At 30.4% G+C, this 22,794-nt stretch overlaps 3 protein-coding genes and 1 long non-coding RNA gene across 6 annotated transcripts; 2 read left to right on the plus strand and 2 right to left on the minus strand.

Moving 5' to 3' along the window:
* Positions 1-255: 255 nt before the first annotated feature.
* Positions 256-1,446, minus strand: LOC107883017. Its single transcript, XR_001679039.2, has 3 exons — positions 1,336-1,446; positions 1,006-1,258; positions 256-815 (listed from the first exon to the last, which is right to left on the minus strand). It is a non-coding gene; the product is annotated as an uncharacterized LOC107883017 (long non-coding RNA).
* Positions 1,447-1,561: 115 nt separating this feature from the next.
* Positions 1,562-13,434, plus strand: LOC100571443. 2 transcript variants are annotated; one of them, XM_029487971.1, is made up of 3 exons: positions 1,873-1,990; positions 2,563-2,578; positions 12,777-13,434. In XM_029487971.1, exons 2-3 carry the CDS (start codon positions 2,563-2,565, stop codon positions 12,944-12,946), a joined length of 186 nt encoding a protein of 61 aa, XP_029343831.1. In that variant the 5' UTR covers positions 1,873-1,990; the 3' UTR covers positions 12,947-13,434. The 2 variants fall into 2 exon arrangements, with proteins under 2 accessions (XP_029343830.1, XP_029343831.1); XM_029487970.1 differs by lacking the exon at positions 2,563-2,578 and having other exon boundaries at positions 1,562-1,990; positions 12,777-13,220.
* Positions 13,047-17,502, minus strand: LOC100167186 (UPF0485 protein C1orf144 homolog). Of its 2 annotated transcripts, none has more exons than XM_008182211.3 (5): positions 17,254-17,480; positions 16,932-16,987; positions 16,682-16,853; positions 16,541-16,620; positions 13,047-14,150 (listed from the first exon to the last, which is right to left on the minus strand). In XM_008182211.3, the coding sequence occupies exons 2-5, from the start codon at positions 16,961-16,963 to the stop codon at positions 14,021-14,023; spliced, it is 414 nt and encodes a 137-aa protein (XP_008180433.1). In that variant the 5' UTR covers positions 16,964-16,987; positions 17,254-17,480; the 3' UTR covers positions 13,047-14,020. The 2 variants fall into 2 exon arrangements, with proteins under 2 accessions (XP_008180433.1, NP_001232942.1); NM_001246013.2 differs by having other exon boundaries at positions 13,673-14,150; positions 17,167-17,502.
* Positions 17,503-19,156: 1,654 nt separating this feature from the next.
* On the plus strand, positions 19,157-22,673 carry LOC100161044. Its single transcript, XM_001950954.4, has 2 exons — positions 19,157-19,493; positions 21,131-22,673. Exon 2 carries the CDS (start codon positions 21,172-21,174, stop codon positions 22,222-22,224), a length of 1,053 nt encoding a protein of 350 aa, XP_001950989.1. The 5' UTR covers positions 19,157-19,493; positions 21,131-21,171; the 3' UTR covers positions 22,225-22,673.
* Positions 22,674-22,794: the final 121 nt, after the last annotated feature.

The raw sequence follows: 22,794 nt of genomic DNA on the forward strand, positions 1-22,794 counted from the left end.
TTCTCTATGGGCCTCAGTGGGTCCCACATTCCCTGCACGTGAACATAATCATGTTCAGTGGGGTCATTATTATGTTCAAATAAATAAAATCGGACTATTTAATGTGAAAACCCATAATCAACATGTTACTGTGTAAATATAATAATTTAATTACATCATAATTTAATAAAAAATTATTAAACAATTTATGTTGAATAAATGAGTGATTTACAATTTTTATAATAATTATACCGAAAAAATGAAATACAATACAACTAAAGTTGAAAAAAACAATACTATAATTATTTTAATGAAAAAAAAAGACATCAGACAATACAAGGTTGTGTTGGGGGGAGGGGGGGTACATGATGGCGAGCGGGTGCCGGGTGGTGATGTAGATGATGATGACCACTAGACTACACCGTTTTCATTGCCGGTCCAGCGGGGCGGACGAGAGTCACGGGTTTGCTCTGGACGTGAAGACGACCATGGCAGCGGGCGAAGCCCGGCCATAACGGCTGCGAGAGGAGCGGTGACAGTTAGCTAGTGCGTGATGTCGTGCGCTTGACGGTACTGCAGACGCTGAAGACGACTGTTGTGCCGGCGACGACGGTGACCAAAGCTCGGAGCTAGCGACGAAGACTATAATTTCGGCCGGCGGGATCAGACCGCTGGGTGAAAAGGGGAGAGAATCGGCGGACAACATCGCTACGCGTCGCTGTCCTGATACTCTCCGTGGTTTTCGCCCTGGTGTCCCGCCGGCACCGCCGTGGAGTCGAGCACCGCTGAACTCTGAAACGTTTCGTTTCCTCTGACCTGGCGTGTTCCTGGCCACCCTGTAATTAAAGTCAACCGTCACTCACCCGCCGTGAGCTCTGCGGTCTTAGGGCCCGTATTACAATAGTTGAACTCCGGTTAAACCACCGAATTCGGACGGTAAAATCAGTGGTTCAACTGGTTCAAGCGTAACCGAGGTTTAAACTATGATTGTAAAACGGCCCTTAGTCACCGCACGATATAACTAACCTAAATGTTAGTTATAATATCATGCGTCGCCGCAGTCACAAGTCGTCTTCGAGTAGCACTGCTGCAGCAGTCGTCACTGCAGGTACCGTCGAGGCGGTGTCGATGTCCGTGCCGATACCGCTAGCCACCGTCATCGTCGCTCTCGGAACAACAGCAGTATATATCAATATCGTTTAACAAGTGATGGGGACGCTCTTTTACAAAAGTAAACTCTTTAATTTTACCAAGTCGAGCACTGGGTTCAATAATATACCTATAACAATAATATAATATGATGCGAGGTGCAACATCATAATTTCTAAATATTACAGTATCAACTGCTGAACTCACTGTAGTCTGCAGTATGTATATTAGTGCGTGAGGCGGGAAATCGTACGTAATATGATAATTTTATTACGGACTGCTCGCATTTATTGGTTTTTAACGCGGGTCATTAAGGCCAATTTACTGATTAATAATCAAGGTCGACGCAAGCGCGCGCATACAATAATGTATATGTCTGTATATTTATTAGGTATATTAATGCGTGCGATAAGATCATATCGTAACAAATAACGCGCTATAGGTACCGACACATAATTTTATACAGTATAATAAAAATTCGTTTAATATTATATATATAGACGCTGTAGCAATGTCTTATACACGAGATGTTATGTGTAATAATTAACGAAAATTAATGTATAACCTACCTATACGACCTACCTCGGGTGCCTCTCCGTATCTCTGAATTTATACGCTGTGCCGCTGCCCAGTCGCCTGCAGTACGGTTAATAATATTGGACACCTGTTAATCGCGCAGAACAGCGTAATATCAATTCGTATTGGGAATATATATGCGCTCGCGACTGCGCCCGAGACGAATCGCCGAGACCGTTGAAAATGCGAGTCGGAGGCAGGACGTTCTGTCAGCTCCAATTGTTATTAATCGTTGTTTTCAGCGCCGCAACGTCCGTGCACTGCTTGAGAAACGTCAAGCCCGACGGTACGTATATTTACACCAATACTTTTAACGGCTTTTTCCACATTATGGAGGTAATATATTCATTTTTTAGTCGTTCCCAACTGCAGTTGAAAATTACCTACCATTACGTTGTACTGTAGTAGGTACCTATACAAGGGCGCACTGCAGGCTAGGGTTGAGCGATCCCGGCCTGGGCCTGCCGAAAATTTGGGTGATTGTAAACTCTCCCGATTTTAATGACATGTAAATTCTTCCGATGGTAAACTCTCCCGGGTTTAGTTCAATACTACTTGACGGGACAATGTTAACTCTCCCGGGTCTACTTCAGTATACTACTATAAGATAGGGAATCATAGGACTCGCATTGATATAACTTTAGATCATATAGGTACTACTTGTATATTGTGATCTAACTATCTAAGGGTATAATTAATAACGTCTTCCACGTAGACAATTTCAATTTCTTCGCATAAATACATAATGTAGTGGCATATAAAAAATATGTGGCTGCAGAAATTAAACAAATGGGAATATTATAATATAAAATAAAAGTAACAGTATTAACAAAAAACACATATTTGACTCTTTTACAGATGGACATAGACGATGGTACAGAACCAACTTTCAGTTTTTGTGATTAAACCCACTTATTTTGTATAGGAAGAACTTACCTACTTACTTCTTTAGGAAACCTATGTATAGCCGTATAGGTAACACAATCCTTTTATGGATTTTAGGGACTTAGATATTAGAAAAACATAACTTGATAATGGTTTTAATGATAATAGTTATAATGAAATAAAATACAATATTTATTAAGAAAACATACAATGTAAAATAATACTAATGAATAATATTGTATATTTGTATTATACAGGGTGATTCACAAAAAAAGTCTATTATATAAAAATAATAATAATAATAAAAAAAATGTTGCTGTGAACAATGATATAATAGTATTATAGTGTTATATTATATTATTATATTATAGTATAATATTTTATAATATACAATTTAAAATGATAATCACAATCTCTACAGTGTAGCCAATTCGTAGGTTAGCAATAACATTTAAAACAACTCAAAAGAGTTTACACATTTTCTCACAGTATCTACTTCGTGAGTACGACATATGTACAGCGTTGATACGCGTTGATGCCAATTAGGTTTTTCTCTCTGACAAACGCTAAAACACTTTTCTTGAGTCATATTTCATAGGTGCAAATAATGGATGGGTGCTAAGCCTCCACCCCAAAAAAAAATTGTTCATATCTACATCAATATCTTCAGCCCCCTTCCCCCACCAAATCTCAAACACTATTTTAACGTTATAAAAAGGTAATGAAATTTTTTTAGTACCTTGTTTTACAAATAAAAACCAATAATTTAACCGGAATCCGGATCATTCAAAACTCCAAATACTGTCACTCGAATTCTTCAAAATATTTTTTATTTAATTTTATTTTATACATATATATATATGTTACATTAATCAGCAGTTAACAAGGATACATATAATACATAGGCAATAGCAATTAAGTAACAGTAACAAAGCTATAACAAGGCTAATGGCTATAAGTTATAAGTTTATAACAATAAGAAAGAGCGTACAAATGATATAAGTATCCAGAGAACGTAGCTAAAACAACTGGGGCACGTTTCAATTAGTAATTCTGAGCATTCTGTGTAGTGGATGATTGTAACCATAGACAGTAGAGTGGTACAGGGCATAAAACTAGACTAGGTTTCGTATTCCACAATCCACAGGTAGGAACTTCGAATGGAATTTCAGCAAGTAAATTGGGAACGTCTAAGGTATCTACCATTTAGAAGGGAAGTTAAAAATGTTCATCTATATCGGCGTGGCGAAAATAAGGGATGGGATGTTAAATATTTTACGTAGTTGGACATAGTCGTGGGGAGACACATCGGTTTTACTCACAAATGGTAAGTAAGTTAGGAAACGATTTTGCACCTGATCTAGCTTATGTTGGTGCTGGTGTTTTGCAAGTTATGGATGCCACACAATGACCCCATACTCAAGAATTGATTGTGTATACTAATGTAAAGTAGAGAGAACGAAGAAAATTCACTGATGTGAACATAGGCGCAAATTGGGGGCTTGGACGGGCTTAGCCCCTCCAATATTAAATTTAGCCCCTCCAAAAAATTGTATTTTAATTGAAGTATAAAGAACGATTCATTATTCACCTGTTTTCCATGGTAGATCATCCGGTCCACCCTCAGAACATAATATAGGTTTAATAATAGTATTACAAATTAGCAGTGGTCGAAGTGAGAGGGATACGGGGGAATGGCATCCCTCTACTTTTTTGTACTTACATTTTTCATCCCTCTACTTATTTTGTCTAGAATAACGCATCCCTCCCAAGACTTGTGTTTTAAAATTAAATACTTAGGTACTATCATTTTTATATATATATATTAGGAAGTTTTTTCATTTTTTCGGTGAAAATAATATTGATTTATAACATAGAGGCCCGGCCTTATCGTGTTTTAAAAATGATAAGCGTTGATAACAAATGTTACGTGGATCTATAAATCTACCTTGCAGGTTACGGAATACTATCTGCCCGTATATCACAGAAAAATAACAATATTGATGATAATAAGTAGGGACGTAGCAATATGCTAAAATATCTAGACCAAGGTGGATATATATCCACCTTGATCTAGACGTAATTTCAGATAATATCTTGTTTATAACTTATAACATAGAATATTATAGAAGCGACACTCTCGGGCGGCCAATGTTAATGAGTCTAGAATTTTTCATGGCCTTGAAATTGTTCGTAACTTCTTGTCTTACTGCCAAGCTTACAACATCATTCTTGTTGATAATTGTGCGACAAGTTATCCATGTTGATAATTGTGCGATAAGAGTATTATAAAATATAAATTATATTACGTCAATTTTTTTTGTGTTTTTTTTTTAATGTTGTACGATATAAATATATGATGGATGGACGGATTACGGATAGTATATTTTTTTAAGATATTTATTCAATAATATTGTAAGTAGTTTTTTTTTGATATTAATTTATTAATATATAAGTAGTTTTTATTTAAAAAATTAATTATCTACATTCTATAAAGGTATAAGACAAGCTTGTGTTAAAGCTTAGACCAATAATATTCCATAATGTTAAAGGTTGAGAATTACAATTTACTTATATACAAAATATACAAACTAGATAATGAAATAATATAACAACAAATGTTAACATAATATAACCAGTTAATAACAGTACTTTTTACATTATTTTATTTACAGACCATGTTTTTATACAAAATTACGAACTACCTTATCAAATAAAAAAAAATATATAAAACAATATTTATAAATTACATAAAATTTGCAATTTTCTATTTTTTGTGCGAGGAATTTGGAAATTTCGATTGGTTCTGGTTAACGAAGTATAAATTCTAAATCTTATAAATAAGTTTAACAAATATTCATGAGGGAATTGTTCACGGGGATGTTCAAAGTACACATTTAATATTAAAGATTTTAGTTTTTGCCCTACTTTTGGTAATGGTGCTAAAGTAGGAAATTGATTTGTAAATATAGTATCTAATTCAAAAATATACTGGTAAAAATTACAACATGGAGTCAACGATGAAAACATGGATATAGAACTGTGTTGATGTGCTTTGAAGTGTGTGAAAAAAAGTTCATGGGATAACTTTGTGATAGATCTGCCATATCCTATGCATATTTCACAAGAATGCATGTTAAAACATTTCATAATCAAATAACCACATACATATGTAAAAGCATTTCTTTCTGGTAATTTTAATCACCTGTAGTGGGTTGCATCAATAGGTAATGGATTAATATGAATTACTTTCTGCTTGTCAGGGAATATTGTTTTTAAATCTTCTGCTGGTATTTTGCTCAGGGTAGTCAGTACTTGGTCTAAACCATCCAAACAATTAGCACCTTCATTATATTCAAAATAATTTAAGGAAAATAATTTTTTGAAGGTACGCTGTAGCTGGATAGTTGTGGGGTTTATACAGTTACCATTCTGATTACGCATAGATAAAAAAACAAAAATCGATTTTTTTTTTAAATCTGGTTTTGCGTATATGGCTTTACCGTGAATATGGCTTTCTATAAATATGTTAATATAATGTGTATGGTAGTATTGTAAAATAATAAAGGTAGATAGTTATTATAACATTATTATTTACTTTATGGTTATTTATTCTAAGGTAGTATGCAGTGACCTTTTTTTTTAAACTTTGGCGGGCTGGTCTTGAGCGGTCCGTTTCGGCGATAAAAGCGTTCCTAACATCATGCCTTACCGCCAAGCTTACAGCACCAATCAGTCCGCCACGAAATGAAAACAATGAAAGTGGAGGGGCGAGTGTCGCTTCTATAATATTCTATGCTTATAAATAGATGTGTAATATGTGTGAGTCGATCAATTTCTAAATTTAGCCCATGGATAGAATACTGTTTATGAGAGTTATGACCACAATTAAACAAGTATATTTTTGATAATGCTTATATGCATATAATATGCTTATATGCTACTGATATGTAATATCACATGAATTATACTTAAACTCACGAACTACTACATGTAGTAGTTCGTGCTTAAACTGTATACTATATAAGTATAATCAGCACCTTGCTATCTATTTTGTTTGAAAATGTATTGAAAATTGAATAAAACCTATGTATAAAAATATTCACTGTTTTACATTTAATAATAAGTTGTATAAATATACATATTTGTTTATTTTCAAAGAACACTTATGATAAAAAGTTACTTCTTAAGTTTTTTTTTTATATACTTTTATTTCTTAATTAAGAAAAAGTTTTTGCTAAATTAAGTAAAAAAAATGTTTTACTTGAATATTAATAGATTTTGTTATACTACATATCATATTTTTAGTAATAATTACAAATTTTACTTTATAATCTTAAATCTCTACAGAAAAATATTAGAAATAAAAATTAGTTTTGACTAAAATTTGAAAAATGTTATTTATTTGTTTAACTTTAAAGATTATATATGATAAAAAAGATTGTAGTGTTTTGATGCATAAATAAAATGTGAATTATAAAAAAAAATACAAAAAAAAATATTATACAAGGTCCGAAGAATAAAGTAATGATATCAGGAAATCTGAATTGTAAGGCATCCCTCCACTTATATTGAGCCATTTCAATTTTTAACCACTGCAAATTATTAATTACAAAATATTACAGATAACATTTCAATTTATCAATTTATCAATTTATCGAGTCGATACTCGATTGGACGATAGTAGTGTTTTATTTTATAAATTTCCATTTTCGAATCGATGTGTTACAATTATAATATAATATACAATATAGAGGTACCTAAATGTTGTAATTTGTTTTAATAAAAATAATTTTAATTTAAGTAATAGGTGGATGTACAGTTGTAATGTGTAGGTACATTAATATAGGACAGTAAGCGAGAAAAAAATATATATTACTAAAATAAAGTAGGTAATTTATTTAATTATTTATTAATATTGACAAATGTCCAATTCAAAGGTATTTTAACATGGGGACTGAGGGACAGAGCCACCCACCACCCACGGGTCTGTTTCATTTAAATATGTGTAGTCTCTCCAAATTGAAAACTGAAATTGCGACAATGGATGTGAAATATTTAGTGTTGCGTTTTAATAAATTCGAGAACCTTAAGAGCTCGCACTACTTTGGAGTGAATATGGTGATTTAATGAAAGAGAAGACATATGAAGAATTCCGAGGTCTTTAATTTGAGATAGGTACTTGTATAAATGGTAAGCCATTAATGGACTATGTTCTATTTGTGGGCGAACGTGATTTAGTGAAGGAAATTGAGTGACATTAGTCAAGATTTAGTACGAGTCCAAGAGGTAGAAAATAGATTAAACTCGCTCTATAGAACAGCCTGGTCGGCCGTAGAGTCAACTTTCAAAAATAGTTTGATGTCATCCGCAAAGCGAAGATGCTTGGCCCTGCTAAGGTGTAGCGACAGAGAATTTATAAAAAGAGAGAACTAAAGTAAAGAAAATATGATTTATAGGTATATAAGTTAAAATTGTATAAATTAGGTAGTATAAAGAATGCACAACAAAATTTTAATATCTAGGGCCCGTATTTAAATGTCCCTAAAGGCTAAAACTATCCAAAACTGTTCTATAAAAATAAACAAAAATACTTAAAAAATTATTTTGGCCGCTATAATAACGACCTACAATTGTTTTTATTTTCTTCTTCTTCGGCTTTCAAATGTCGTTGAGGCCCATTACCGCAATACAGACCTATTTTCATATATCCCTATCTTGTGATAATGTTTCTCCTTCTCGTAACTTTGGCCATCCACATCTGTTTTAGTCTGTTTTAGGGCTATGCCCCCACCCCCCCCCCCCCCATTAATAATTCTAAACAAAATTTTAATTTAACATTGAAATAATTTTACTGAACAACTGAACGAAATATTTTGAATAAAATGGATGTCTAATTACTAATTACTATAAAATTTAATAATATAATCTTACATAACAAATAATAATATAGTTTAGGTACTGTAGAAAATAAATAGGTACTATAAAATATTTGTCTTAAATGTTTTATTTTAAAACCATCATCCTCGAGGATTTAGAAGATTCATTTAAAATACATTCAGTATCCATATTTTTTGTTACATCTTTCTCTATATGTAGAATAGAAAGATTTGTAAAACGTTCTTGATACATAGAAGTTCTCACCCACGTCTTTATTCTTCGCAAAGCCGAAAAAGATCGCTCGCAAGTTGAAGAGCTGACAGGTAAAGTAAGTGCTACTTGAAGAATTTTATAGACATTTGGAAAAATGTCTTTTTTTATTCAATAGAAAAAATATTCTTAAGGTGGCCATAGGTGGTGACTCCACCCTATTAATAACAAAAATTAATTTATTTTATTTTAAAATTTTAGTTGCCTTAATTTTTGGCTGAATAGGACCTGAATTTAGGTGTCCTAAATCATCGATAGTCTGTCTGGTATTTATAGTACTGACCACATCAATGGAGCAAGACGCAGAGCTAGACGTTTCTGCCTCGACGGGCAGCACTTTTTTTTTATGTTAAAAACTAAAAACTGCTAAAAACTAAAAAAGGCAATAGCCTAATAATGATAATTAATAAACTAATATGCCGTACACTGCAAACAGTTGTTTGAAATAACAACCGACAAGTTACAACGTTATTCCCGTTTGAAAATAATCAACACGACGTACTCTGTACAATTTACGAACAAAACATTACTACCTCTCACACAGTCACACGCAGCTACGGAAACAGGCCACTCGTCAACATAATTGACACAAAAGACGACAGTTTTGAATTTCCCTAATATTTATTTTTACACGAGAGATAAAAACAAGGTGTCACGGACCACGGTACATCAATAAACTGTTGCAAATAGTAAATAACAATTTAACGGAAATCATATCATCATTCAACAGTGCTATGTATGTGTTCTAAATTATTCATATACAGAGTGATCTAACGGGTGTCACATTGTATAGGTTTATAATATAACGAACATTGTCTCAACATTTTTAACTGAAATGTAGGTACAATATATATTTAAAAAAATGTTTCTTAATATTTTTTACTGAACTCTATAATATTTTTATAATATGGCAAACATTTTAGAGGGATATTTGCGGCCATCAGGGGGGGGGGGCTAAGCCCCCCAAGCCCCCCCCCCGGATATCCGCCAATGCACTTACCAGCCCATACAATTATTCTATATTGAAATACTGTTACTAAGTCATAGCTGCCTGCTGCCATAAATCGTCTCCTTTGGTGGTTGGCCATAATCACGTAGTCATATGCATACAGAAGAACTATAGTGTCTCGTGTCTGTTCTGATAACTATACCTTGTAGCTTTTAGGTATAATGTGATTTTTGATTTAAGTGAGTACGCTAAGTGACACTTGTTGTTTTGACTGAAAGATATTCGCTATTCCAAGTCCGTATAATAGTCAAGGAAGGCACTTGATTACTCTGCGAACTCCCCCCGGCCCTCTCAATATTCAATATTATTATTATGATAATTGATAGTCAATCATTAAATAATTTTTTAGTATGGTAAATGTAGTTATATGCATATAACTACATTTACCATACCCCATGGGGTTACACCGTCCAAATTAGTTTTTATAACTTTGGTGTGAATATGGATATTGTATATAAGTAATATATGTGTGTGTGTGTGTGTGTGTGTGCGTGTGTCAGTGGCGTATTTAGGAATTTGTCAAGGGGGGTCCAGATAATTTTCAGAAAACAGAGCCGCGGGGGGCGAAGACCCCCACACCACCCGATTACTCTTTATTAAATAAATATACCATATTTATAAGACGATTTAAAATTTTTGAGTTTTTACTTATTAAACAATAATATGTACAAAACAAATTTAAAAAAAGCAGGTAAGTGGATGTCACTCTGCTGTACAATAGCCAATAGGTTACAAGTGGGTCAATTTATAATGGATTGTATTAAACTTGAATTGAATGATATAATATCATTGTATAAGAAAAACGATTCTGAGCGGAGATGGTTTGTCAGTCTTTATATTGTTATTATTTGTTATAGACTTTAAGTTGAATTAATATTGAAATATACCTATTTTTTATATTTCAAAGCGTTAGAAATTAAAATCCCATTTTTAGCGGTTTTTTGTAATTCGTTTGTAGTTTTTCCCGTGGCATTAAATAACTATTGAGAAAATCAAAAAATTACCTCTCTAAAGTACCATCTTGATCCAATTTTCTAAAAGATAAGATACTACATATTGAAATCGAAGCACTTCTTCTGGTAGAAATTTTGTATGTGTATAGGATAGAAAAAATAAATAAATAAACAACATTGTGAAACCATTAGCTTAATCGCTCCGTTCAGAATCTACTATAGTTATGTTATAACTTTTATAAAAATATTTCATAAAATACATAACTTCATTCATTGTAGATCTTAGATAACTTTTCAACCTTTTTAATCCGGACCCCATGGACCCCCCCCCCCCCCCCGTAAATACGCCACTGATGTGTGTGTTAATGTGTTATACTGTTATGTAGTTATGTAGACTACCCCGCCAGAAATTCTGCGCACGCTTATGCTTCGACTTCTAGGTGTTCCCCGTGATTCTCTCGTCTAGATATCATATAATGGCCATACATTAATTGGTCTTTAATAAAATTAATTTATCGTAGTTCGATTTCACTACTATTTACCATTATGTCCTTGGTGCCTGTTTTTACTTTTTGACCTATCTATATGCTATCTATAATATCAGTGTATGCCACGATTTAAGATAGTACTATCTTAAATCGTGGCCAGTATTCATAGATAATAAAAGAATGGATAGGCCCACAGATATATATATTAAATATACGTTTAATATATTAAATATATATATCTGTGGATAGGCCATACTATCTTATCACACGTGCATGAACGTTACAAGGGGTCTCATAATAAAATAATGATAAGACCCCTTGCTAGAGTGAGAAACACCATATAAAAACTGGCTGTCTCTCATCTACATTCCAGCACGCAAACCCCTCGTACATTAATATAGGAATGGCCTATCCATTATTTTATTATCTATGCCAGTATTACACAGTCTTCCGTTATTTACCAATTTTAACCTTACTATAAGTACATAAATTGAACATTATCACTAAGCTGGTATTCTAAAGGTTATTAGGGCATTACAAGGGCGCTCGCAGAAATATAAACCGATGAGGGGGGGGGGGGGGGGGCAAAGTAAAAATCTCCGATAATACATCACATATTTTTACATTTTATTTTCAAGTTATAAAACAATTCATATTAACTAAAATAGCGGGGGGCATGGCCCCTCCCGGCACCCCCCTGCGGGCGCCCATGGTGCACGCCATGGTACGTTTCTATTAACTGAATCGTATATGCCCGTTTGGCTGTTTATAATATACAAACAGCATATGTAAGTCTGTGTCAAATTCATAATGCTTCTCGGCCAACTGCGGATGATATCATTAAACAACACAACCTCGGTGCTCTATTATTTATTCTAAAACATACAAAAATATAAAGTGTTTAATTATGTATTGGGTGGCAGGGGAGGCTTAACCCTCTCAATTTCTAACAAAAAGAGTGTGACACTAATAACTAATAACCATTGTTATTATAATTGTTAGCTTATATGGGATCACTTTTAAAAAACTGAATTTTTATTGAAATATATTTAAGATTTACAATTTTGATATATTCTTCTTAAAATTTCATTAAAATTGCCTAAATCAAAACCCTTAAACTACTGGTAGTGGCGTCCTCTTAAATTCATGAAACAAGAGTAGCCAGTAGGTACCTATTTATAACCATCATAACAATAGGTAAATAATGTGCATAGGAATGCAATCATAATGCCCAAACTAATTCTTTGTTATAACTACTATTTATAAAGTTGTTGTCAATGAATTATGCTATGCATGTACAATTTAACAGAATGTTGGTGTTTTCCACCTATACATACACGATTCATTTGAAGTTGCCAGGATGTTCCTATTCTGTTCTACTTGCAATGTTTTTCAAGCAATTACTGATATTATATGATATGTAATATTGCCACATGGATGAGTTTGACATACTCATATTTAAAAACAAGATAATTAATATATCATTCTCTTGATAAGTTCACAAATTCTAAAAAACCTAACACTCCAATCTCAAAATCATTACCTTATGTTGTAAAATGTTTAAATACATTTTTTTTTTATATATAGGTCCATGTGATCCAGGAGAATTGGTATTTGTGGGTTTTTGCAACTTGTGCATGTGTAATTCTCAAGGAATGCCAAATCAGCTATGTGCTAGATCATGGTGCCCAGTTCAAACAACACTACCACCCAGAAACAGTATACTGTATTCAATCCCAAACAAACCATTTACATAAGGATCATTGATTACCATCCATATAGGAATGTGAATGTAAAATAAATTATTATTGTGTATGTTATGACAAATAACAATTTCTAGGTTTAACAAAATAAATGTAAATTCAACAGGTCTAATTTATTGTCAAACTCTGTGTAGGATTATGATAAAAATAGACAAAAATATGTTCACAGCAATTATATAACTATAGGTTTAATATAATCTCTTAACCATGTTATAAAATATTAAAATTATACATGTTAATCACTCGTTTTTAAATTTATTTAAAAAAATATGTATATATAATATGTATACACATATATATATATATATAAGTAAATTGTAAAGGTAATAGTCCTATAGTCCTATACATACCTTAATACCTTCACCGTATTCATTTACATCACTTAAGAAACAAAAAACTAATTTACAATAATCGATAAATTACAACAATATTATTGAATTTATTAAAACTTGAACGAAAATTAACAATGATCAAAAAAAAAAGAACAGTCACTAGAAATTAGAAAAATGATGTAAATTTCAATATTGTCTTAGGTGAATCCTTATTTAAACAAATTTGAATAAGTTCAACATAATACAGTTTTAAGATATTTAAGTTTGTTGAATTGGTTAATATTGGCAATACAGAAATTACTACAAAACAAATTTTTAATTATGTAGTTAAGAATGTTTCTTTTAAAAATACTTAATTTTAATTGATCAACAAAATAGAGTGCGTCAATTGAGCACACGGCTTTTTTATTTACATTTAAATTTACAATCATAGAAAATACCTCTGACTGAATATTTAATGAAAATATTATAATGTATCAAGCATTGTCTGACTAGATCTGGTCATTGGTTAAATGTGTTTTAACTATCAAATAAGTATCACTGGAAAGAATTAAATATTTTTTGTTTCTTTTATTTTTTGCTACATATACTGTGTATTCCAGAGGTATTATCATTATAGTGTACTTAATATTTACAACTGGACATTAGAAAAGTACAATATAGATTATAGTTGTTTTATTATGAAAATCCTGCACTTAAAAAATTGATTTAATTTAAATTGTCTAAATTGTTAGCGTTAGCTTCGATGATTAAAACCTTTGGTGTTATCAGGCCCACGAGGCTGTCGAATAACATTGTCTTCAACAGCAACACGGACTATGGGCTGTCGCAGCACTTCAACTTTCATACTACCTGAAGAACTGGCCCTAAAAATAAAAAATAATAATAAATACACAATAAAAATAAAACACATGTATATTATCTTAAATGTTGAGTTTTAGATAAAATATGGCAATATAAGAATTTATATTAGTTTTACTTTTAATCCTGATATATAAATACACTTTAATGATACAAGAACTTCAAAATGTATATTATTCAAGTATTGTTAAGTTATATAAATAGTATGAATAAGTTTTTAAATACATAAAATTGTCATTTAATATAAAAAAAAAAAAATTAAAAAATTTCTAAAAACGAAGAAAAACAATTTACAACAATTTATTTCTTATCGGTTTTTATAGTTTTAACCTTGAAAATAATAATCCAAAAATGTCCTCTCTTTATTGGGTCTAAATATTTTATTAAATAGGTTTATTTTGATTAACTTAAAATAAAAATATGATTTGTTTTTAAGTATTTTTGAATATATAATTTTATTTTATATTTTAGGGATATATTAAAATAAAATAAAAAATTAACTATTTAAATAATAAAAAATATTTAAATTATAAATTATATTTATTGGAAACAGTCCAATATATCGTTGGTGACACGGCAAAAGGGTCTAAGCGACACGGCTTATACCATTGGATGGAAAAATATATTCTACGTCCAATGCACGTGCGCAAAAACAGCTGTGACATTTATAATTATGGCAATTTGATATTAAATTGCCATAATTAAGTCTAAACTTAGAGGTCTAAACGACACATTATATTTTTTCTTCTAAAATAAAGGGTCTAAACGACAAAAATAGGGAATAAACAACATTACTATAATTTTTTAGGGGACAAGCGACGTTTATGGAAATTTTGTGGTGCTTGTACTCGAACTTTTTGTATAACTGATATTTCTAAGATATGATAAAATTGTTGTACAAGTGTACAACTGATATTGATTTACAATAATATTATTATCTTCATTTATATTTGATCAGAATTGGCCAAACCAATTATTTATGGTATTCGCGGTAGATGAGTTAACTTTTATGCAAAATATTTTGTACTAGTAAGGAATTTTGTATTATAGGTATTAGGTATAAAAAAATGAATGTTTTTTGTTTGGCAATATATTATTTTACATTGATTTTTAATTATTTAAAAAAAAGTTTATTATCTTATTAAGACCATTTTATCTAATTAAATTAAACGTCTTAAATAAAATTATTTAATTGAATAGTAATATTATTATTTGTCATTACTCATTATGTTATTTTAATAGTTTCATATTTTTTTTTTTTTTTTGCAGAAAATATTTGTGTACCTAAATCTTATTTTGAAGAAAATGTAATAAAATATTATTTTATTGGTCTCAAATAAAAATAGTTATCACTAAAAAATAAAATAATATAATGAGGATAAATGTGTTTAGAACCATCAGGTAAATTAAATAAAAAAATAGAGCATAAGCGCCGTAGATAAATATAGTAAAAAAATAAAGGGCATAAGTGCCAAAATTAATTAACAAACTTATTCAAATTGCCGTATACATGTAAATAATAACCAAAAGATAATTAAAAATATGTATAAACATTAAGGACATAAAAACAAAAAAAAAAATTATTCAACAAAAAAATTCCCTATTCTTACTGTAAAAAATTATAGCATATCTAGAAAATAAAAAAAAATTAAATCACAAAAAAAGGTTTTTGGCTCCCTTGAAAACTATGATTTATGTAGCTTAGACCCTTTTGCCGTTTCACCATCGATATGACCTCTAACATTATAGAATAAAACATCTTTAAGTTATAATACTATCATGGCTACAATAAACACAAATTATCTATTAATGACATCTTTGGATGTTATTAATTGTATAGTAAATAAAATATTTGACAGTTCAACTAAAATTAATACTTATAAAAGAAGATTGAAGTTATAAACATTTATAAAATAAATATAAAGAAGACACTACACTAAATTTTTGTTAATGAAACTTATAAGTTATAACATTGTTTAGAATATTTGGTCACGTCTGTATTTTTAAAACTCTTGCGAGTTTTAATTCAAAAACTAAATTCTTCTTTAGTGTTTTTGAATAATACTTAATATTATATAAACACAATAAAATAATTGACATATCTAACCATGGACTCTTAATGTATATATTTAGGGTTTTAAAAATCTTAGTGGTTTCATTGTCAACTTTCACCTCCCAGTGACTTTCAATCTTTGAATCTCATATCGTCATCAATATTTGATTATAGAAAAAATATTTTTTTTTATTAATAAATTAGGTAGGTCTTGTTTTGTCTAACATTAATTTCTTAGAATTTAAGTAGTATAATATATTAATATGTCATTAATAGGTACAACATTAACAATACTATAGTAGATTAATCTATGTAATTATTACATAAATTGTTTAAAGTTACCCTTCATCATCAGCATTTAACTCTTCTTCACGTTCTTCGCCCATTATTCGCAATCTAGCTTCTGCATACTCTTGTTTTCTCTTAAGTTAAATGTAATGTGTTAAAGAATTTTATACAATGATAGTACCTTAAATTTCATACTTGTTCCAAAGATTTAACTTGTACTTTGGGTTTATCGGCATTATCATTTGCAGCATTATCCTTCTGCGGCCGTTTGAGTATTTTAACAGTGGGCTGTTGAGGAACTGTCATCTGTTGATGATGGTTATATGACAATTGTAAGCCAGGGGGCAATATTACAACATTGCTATTGCTAAAAATGTTTACACGGAAAATTAGTTTTATATGTCCAAAAGATACACACAACTAAATAATGTTTAAAAATAGTCACTTTTCGTTTTTGGTAGCGGACGCTAGTTGCATCTTTTTTATTTGAGTGCTGAGAACCTATATGTGAAAGCAATAATAGAAGGAATCGTTAGTTGAGGATAGTGCATGAAGTTTAGGTACACTCTGTAGGTGCAATCGGCAAATCAAACCGATATAACAGATCGCACCAGACGGTGGGCCGGTTGACCGACCCATCAGGCTCAACGGGGCAAAACAGTAACACAAACACGACTTACAGACGGATCGTCCAGAGCTTCCCAGCTTTCATAGGGTTCAGTTGTGCCCGTTTCACAAGTCGCCATAATATTGTACATACTACTCACTCAACGCGGGATCGGATGTTGTGCGTGTGCGTTTTACTACGACGTCCACTGGCTGGCGGGTCGAGGCATAGTTGGCGGGAGCAGAAAAAAATTGTAGCTATAAATAATAACGATGATATACAACGATACGTCTGAATTTGTAGAATGCCGGAGTCACGTAAACGTTGTCGTTATAATTATTAATTACCGTTCGACGCAAGAGAAAAATGTTAAAAATGTTTCCGACGATAGCTGAGGTATACAATGAATAATAATGATTAATGAATAATTTTATATTGTGATATAATAGCAGTCTTGGGCCCGACGACAATTTTGACAACACGTCGAGATTACAAGTGAGTCATGGAACAGACGGTAATCGTCAGGTGTGTTACAAATTTTTCGTTTTGGTTGGCCACACCCGTTCTGGATTTATTATATTTTTTTCTGTATCGGCTACCAAGTACCAACCGCCGCTACCGTTCAAAACTTCAAAGTCCAAAGTTTGAAATTCTAAAAACCGGGCGGAGCCGCGGAGGTCGTACAAACTTGAAACTATACACAAATTATAAATAAATAATACGTAAAACGGTAAAACAACGCAAATCATCGTTGGCGATTCAAACGAAAAAAGCAAAAACAAACCAATTATTGATTATTCATAACTTATTTACCCATAATATTGGTTCGACACTGCCACTGTGGTCTGTCGTCTCATGATGGGCGACAACATTTAGTTAAGCCAGTTAAGGTACTTAGGTACGGTTTTGTTTTCGCAGTTGACTGCAGCAGTCTTACAAAATACCGGAGCAATCGACTACGAACCATAGACCTAATAGACACAAACAATAGATATAACATATTCTATTACGTCTATGCAGCAGACTACTGGTGTTGTGGTGCTCAGACCAGTCATGCAGTCGAATGCATAAACGAAACCGTACCTTTACTGATTGCTAGGGCGCAAATAAAAACAAAAAATATGATTTTAAAAAGTAGGTAAGTAGTTGTCGCTTTGCTGTACAGTAGGTTACAAGTGGGTCATTGTATAATGGGCGTTGTATAATGTATTAGACTTGAATTCAATGATAAAATATCATTGTATAAGAAAAACGATTCTGAGCAGAGGCGGTTTGTGAGTCTGGATATTTTATATTGTTATTATTTATTTTATCATGTAAGTTGAATTAATATTATAATTTTTTATTCGTTTCTATGGTGATAAACAAAGCGTTAGAAATTAAAATCCCATTTTTAGCGTTTTTTCGTAATTTTTCGGTGGTTTTTCCCGTGGCATTAAATAACTATTGAGAAAATCGAAAAATTACCTCTTTAAAGTACCATCTTGATCCAATTTGCTAAAGGATAAGGTACTATATGTTGAAATCGAAGCACTCCTTCTGGAAGAAATTTTGTATTCAGGATATAAAAATAAAAAAAAATAAAATAAAATAAACACCATTATAAAAACAATAGCTTCCTCGCTCCGCTCAGAATCTAAAATTCCGATTTATATATTTGATGCACCTGTAAGTAATAATAATTAATATGACAAATCTTAAAAAAAATGCCATTAAAAACATTTCTTGTCATAGCTTATGTTAAAAAAAAATCTTTTTGTATAATGTTATTATAATACTTAAATGTACGTCATTTGGAAGATGTCGGTTTGTGCGAAAATATTATGATCCGATTTGGTTGACACTATAAAATATAAATCACGGTTGTATATCTTAAACCGTGCTATAAATTGTCTTGTGAGTTGTGGGTAATTGTGTGAAGCGATCAGATGTCGTTTTTGAAATTCAGTTGTAACAATTTAACCCCGTTGGACATTATTTACGTTTGATTCATTTGAAAATATGTACAACCTTTTTATGGATAAAGATTTTCTTTATCTAGTATATTATGTAATCAGTCTGTGTTCATTATAAATTGTGCCAATCGGCAAACTTTAATATTTTTACTTTTTCGTATAATAATAATAATATATATGTATTTGGTCATTACTTATTAGTGATTAGTTATTACTCGGTACTTAATCTTTATTTTTTTTTATTTTAGTATTTATTATATTATTTTAGTTATTACTTATTACTTATTTCATGTCTACTACTCTACTCTAATAGCTACTCTGGTATCTAGTTATTCAGATATAATTTAACAATAATAACTACAATTGTATTAACTGATTTACTGATCATTATTATCCAGTTTTGTCCATTCTTTCAATTGTGACCCAAACACTCCTTCACTAGTAGGTGAGTGCACATATTCTTAAGTCATTGATAAATTTAATTTTTAATTTTTATTTGTCTATTGTGTAATGAATACTTAAGGAGCTTACTGCAAGTAAAATACTTCAATATTTAAATCTCTTTACAACAATAATATTATTGACAAAAAATTAGACTAAATACAAAATGTCAGATAATTAATAAATTACTACTGGGTGATTCTTTTATCAAATAACACTCATTATTTTAAAGTGTAAATTTTTTTGAAAATATTTTTTTACATAGGAGTGGAGTGGTACATGGTTACCCCGCGAAATGTTTGTCCACTTCTCCGCTCATCTAAACTTTGAATATTTATAACTCATAAACTACTTGCTCCAAATTGGTTTTCATGTATCAAAATACTAAGAAATACTAAGAAAAATATTCTGCTTTGGAGTATAAAATTAAAACCCTATGTTGTCATTCAAAAGGTGAAAAAATTAAAAAATTATAACGATAAAAAATATTTAAAAATATAATTTTTTAGGAAAAACGTTGTTTTATAAGCAAATTGAAACTATGTAAAAAAAAATTTACACTTTTTGAATTACTGCGTGTTTGATAAAAGAATCACCTGGTATAATCATACCTTTTTTTTGTACATTTCAAATAATTATATATACAATATTAGGTATATCGTTCAATGTGATTAATAAAGTAAGATTTAATTTTTTGATGGCCTCTTATGTTTGATTTTATTTGTAGGAACCTATGATAACAACTTTTTGAATATTAATTTAATTAACATTATACCTGATTTTAAAACTCATTCACTAACATAACAATAATATTATAAGTTCTTAGTACATATTGGATTGAGACAAATAACATTGGGGCGTATACATCTTAAGACAGAGCTTTCCAATTGATTATATTTAATTAGATTAAATATTTATATAATTTATTAATATTGCTCCTTCTAATCTAGGTATTTTGACATGTGATTGAATTGATCTCCAAAAATATCAGAACTATGTTCATAATTTTATTTTTCAAATAAACAGTCATGTTTGTTTTTATTAAAAAAATTAACATGTTCATATTATAGTTGTTCATTTTAATTGATTATTTGTGGGTACACGTTTTCCACTTAATACGTACCAAATTTACTTTCAATCATTATCATAATATTATTGTCATATTACTTTAGTTGTTTTATTCATTTTTTTTTTGTTTGATTTATTATTTTATTACAATAGCTTTAACCCTATATGTAAAAGAGATGACATTTTGTTTTACTATATCTATAATTATTAAATGTTTAGTAGTTTTAACAAGTAAATAATACCCAAGTATCTTTAAAATAAATTAACTAAAGATTGATATAATATTATTTAAAATAAACTTTATTTAAACATTTGAAATTCACTAAAAATATGAATTTTGTACAAGTTCAAGTTCTATAATAATAAATATTGATCTTACATGATGCATTCATTAATGAGGTGTACTTAAATTACTTATATTGTGATTTTAACTTAAAAATTGTTAGTATTAATACTTGAGATACTTCATTCAGAATTTGTTTGTCTCAAAATACCTAAAACATTCTTATGTTTTAAGGTCATATGATTATTTTATATGAATTTTTTGACTAAGTATATTTTTTTTTATTTTAGGCCCAAAACAAATTTAACAAGTACATAAATATTGCTTTGCCATGGCACCCAAACCAGTATTGGGACATAATCGAAGCAAGTCTAATAGCATCTTTATCAAAAAACTTAATCGCTGCTTGGTTATCAATAATAATTTACGTAAGCGTATTGAAGAGTTATCGGACAAAAATAAAGAATTATCAAGGACTAGGAATAGTATGTTATTAGAGAAATTTGCGTTGCAACATGAAAATACCACTATTAGAAATTTAAATATTCAACTGTCTGCTAAGCAAAATATTATGCATAGAAAACTTAGTGTACTTGAACAAACTATACAAAGCTGTATACCTTCATTGGTAACTATGTCACAATGTATCCCATCAATGTTAGAAAATGTTCATGAAATGAGTAAATTGGAAGTCAAAGAACTTAACCAGGAAAAGAAAGAAAAACAGACTAAAACTGTAAGGCCTATAATCCATGGTATGACTATTACTCAACCGACTGCTTCAATACAACTTGATATGTCACCAATCATTGAAAGCCCAAGTTCTAGTTCTGAACGAACGCCAAAAAGTCAACGAAGATCTAGTTTTAGAAGCTCACCTCAGTGTAAACTTAGTATGGAACCTTATGTAAGATTAAAAGATGTTGCAGCTATGTTGAAAAACTCCAAAGCCGTTCCTAATGAAAGTCCTAAACGTCGATTAAATGAAAGTTTAGGTGAAGGCCCAAGTTGGTTGAATACTCAAGAAAATCAAATCCAATGTTCTAACAACAATATTAATGAAACACAATATAGTAATAGTTCTCCAAGATTAATAACATCCGATGAAACTCAAGCTGATGTGCCAATAATTGCTTCTACTTCAAGTAGTAGTATGAATAATACATCTAATGAAACTGAAGTACGGCGCAGTGATTTTATATCATCTCCTATTGATTCAAGTATGCTAAGAAACATAACATGTCGAAAACGTAATAAACGATCTAGTGAAACAAGCATTGCATCAGATATTAATGATTCAACCTCTTCAGTAAGACCTAGTAGATCTGCAAGAAAAAAGATCAACTACAAAGAAAAGAGCCTTGGCTGTAAACTCAGAAGATAATTATTTAAACTATCATATAACCAATTAAGAACATGTATTTTAAAATGTAATAGTGTATTATATGCAAATTGTCATTTTTGTTAAGCAACATTTTTTTTTTTTACTTATGATAGGTGTGCGTTTTAATTTTTAACCACATATTATTATGTATATTTTATTTGATTAAAGAAAGTTGATAATTAAAAAATATTTTACAATTATTACTAAGTAAATTTTAATAATAATAGTTTTGATTTCAGTTTTGTGGATAAGAAAGTAAAGAATTTATATGAATATAATATGCGAAAAGAGATAAAGAATAGTTAGAAAGTGTCAACTGTCGAGTAAAAACAGTGAAATATAACAGCAAAATCATCATTTATCTAAATAGTAATATACTAATATATTTGTATAACATCATTATGTTCTTGTGTACTTAAATTAATAAAATAATTATTAAGTTGTAAAAATGGATTTATGATAAATTATCCTAGATTTACATTTAAATAAGTAATCAACAGTAATAAAAATTCATAAGTATTGAATTAAAATATTTAAGCATAACTAAATCTATAATATATGTAACATTCG

This window comes from Acyrthosiphon pisum, chromosome A1 (assembly GCF_005508785.2).
Source record: "Acyrthosiphon pisum isolate AL4f chromosome A1, pea_aphid_22Mar2018_4r6ur, whole genome shotgun sequence".
Classification (NCBI taxonomy): Eukaryota; Metazoa; Arthropoda; class Insecta; order Hemiptera; family Aphididae; genus Acyrthosiphon; species Acyrthosiphon pisum.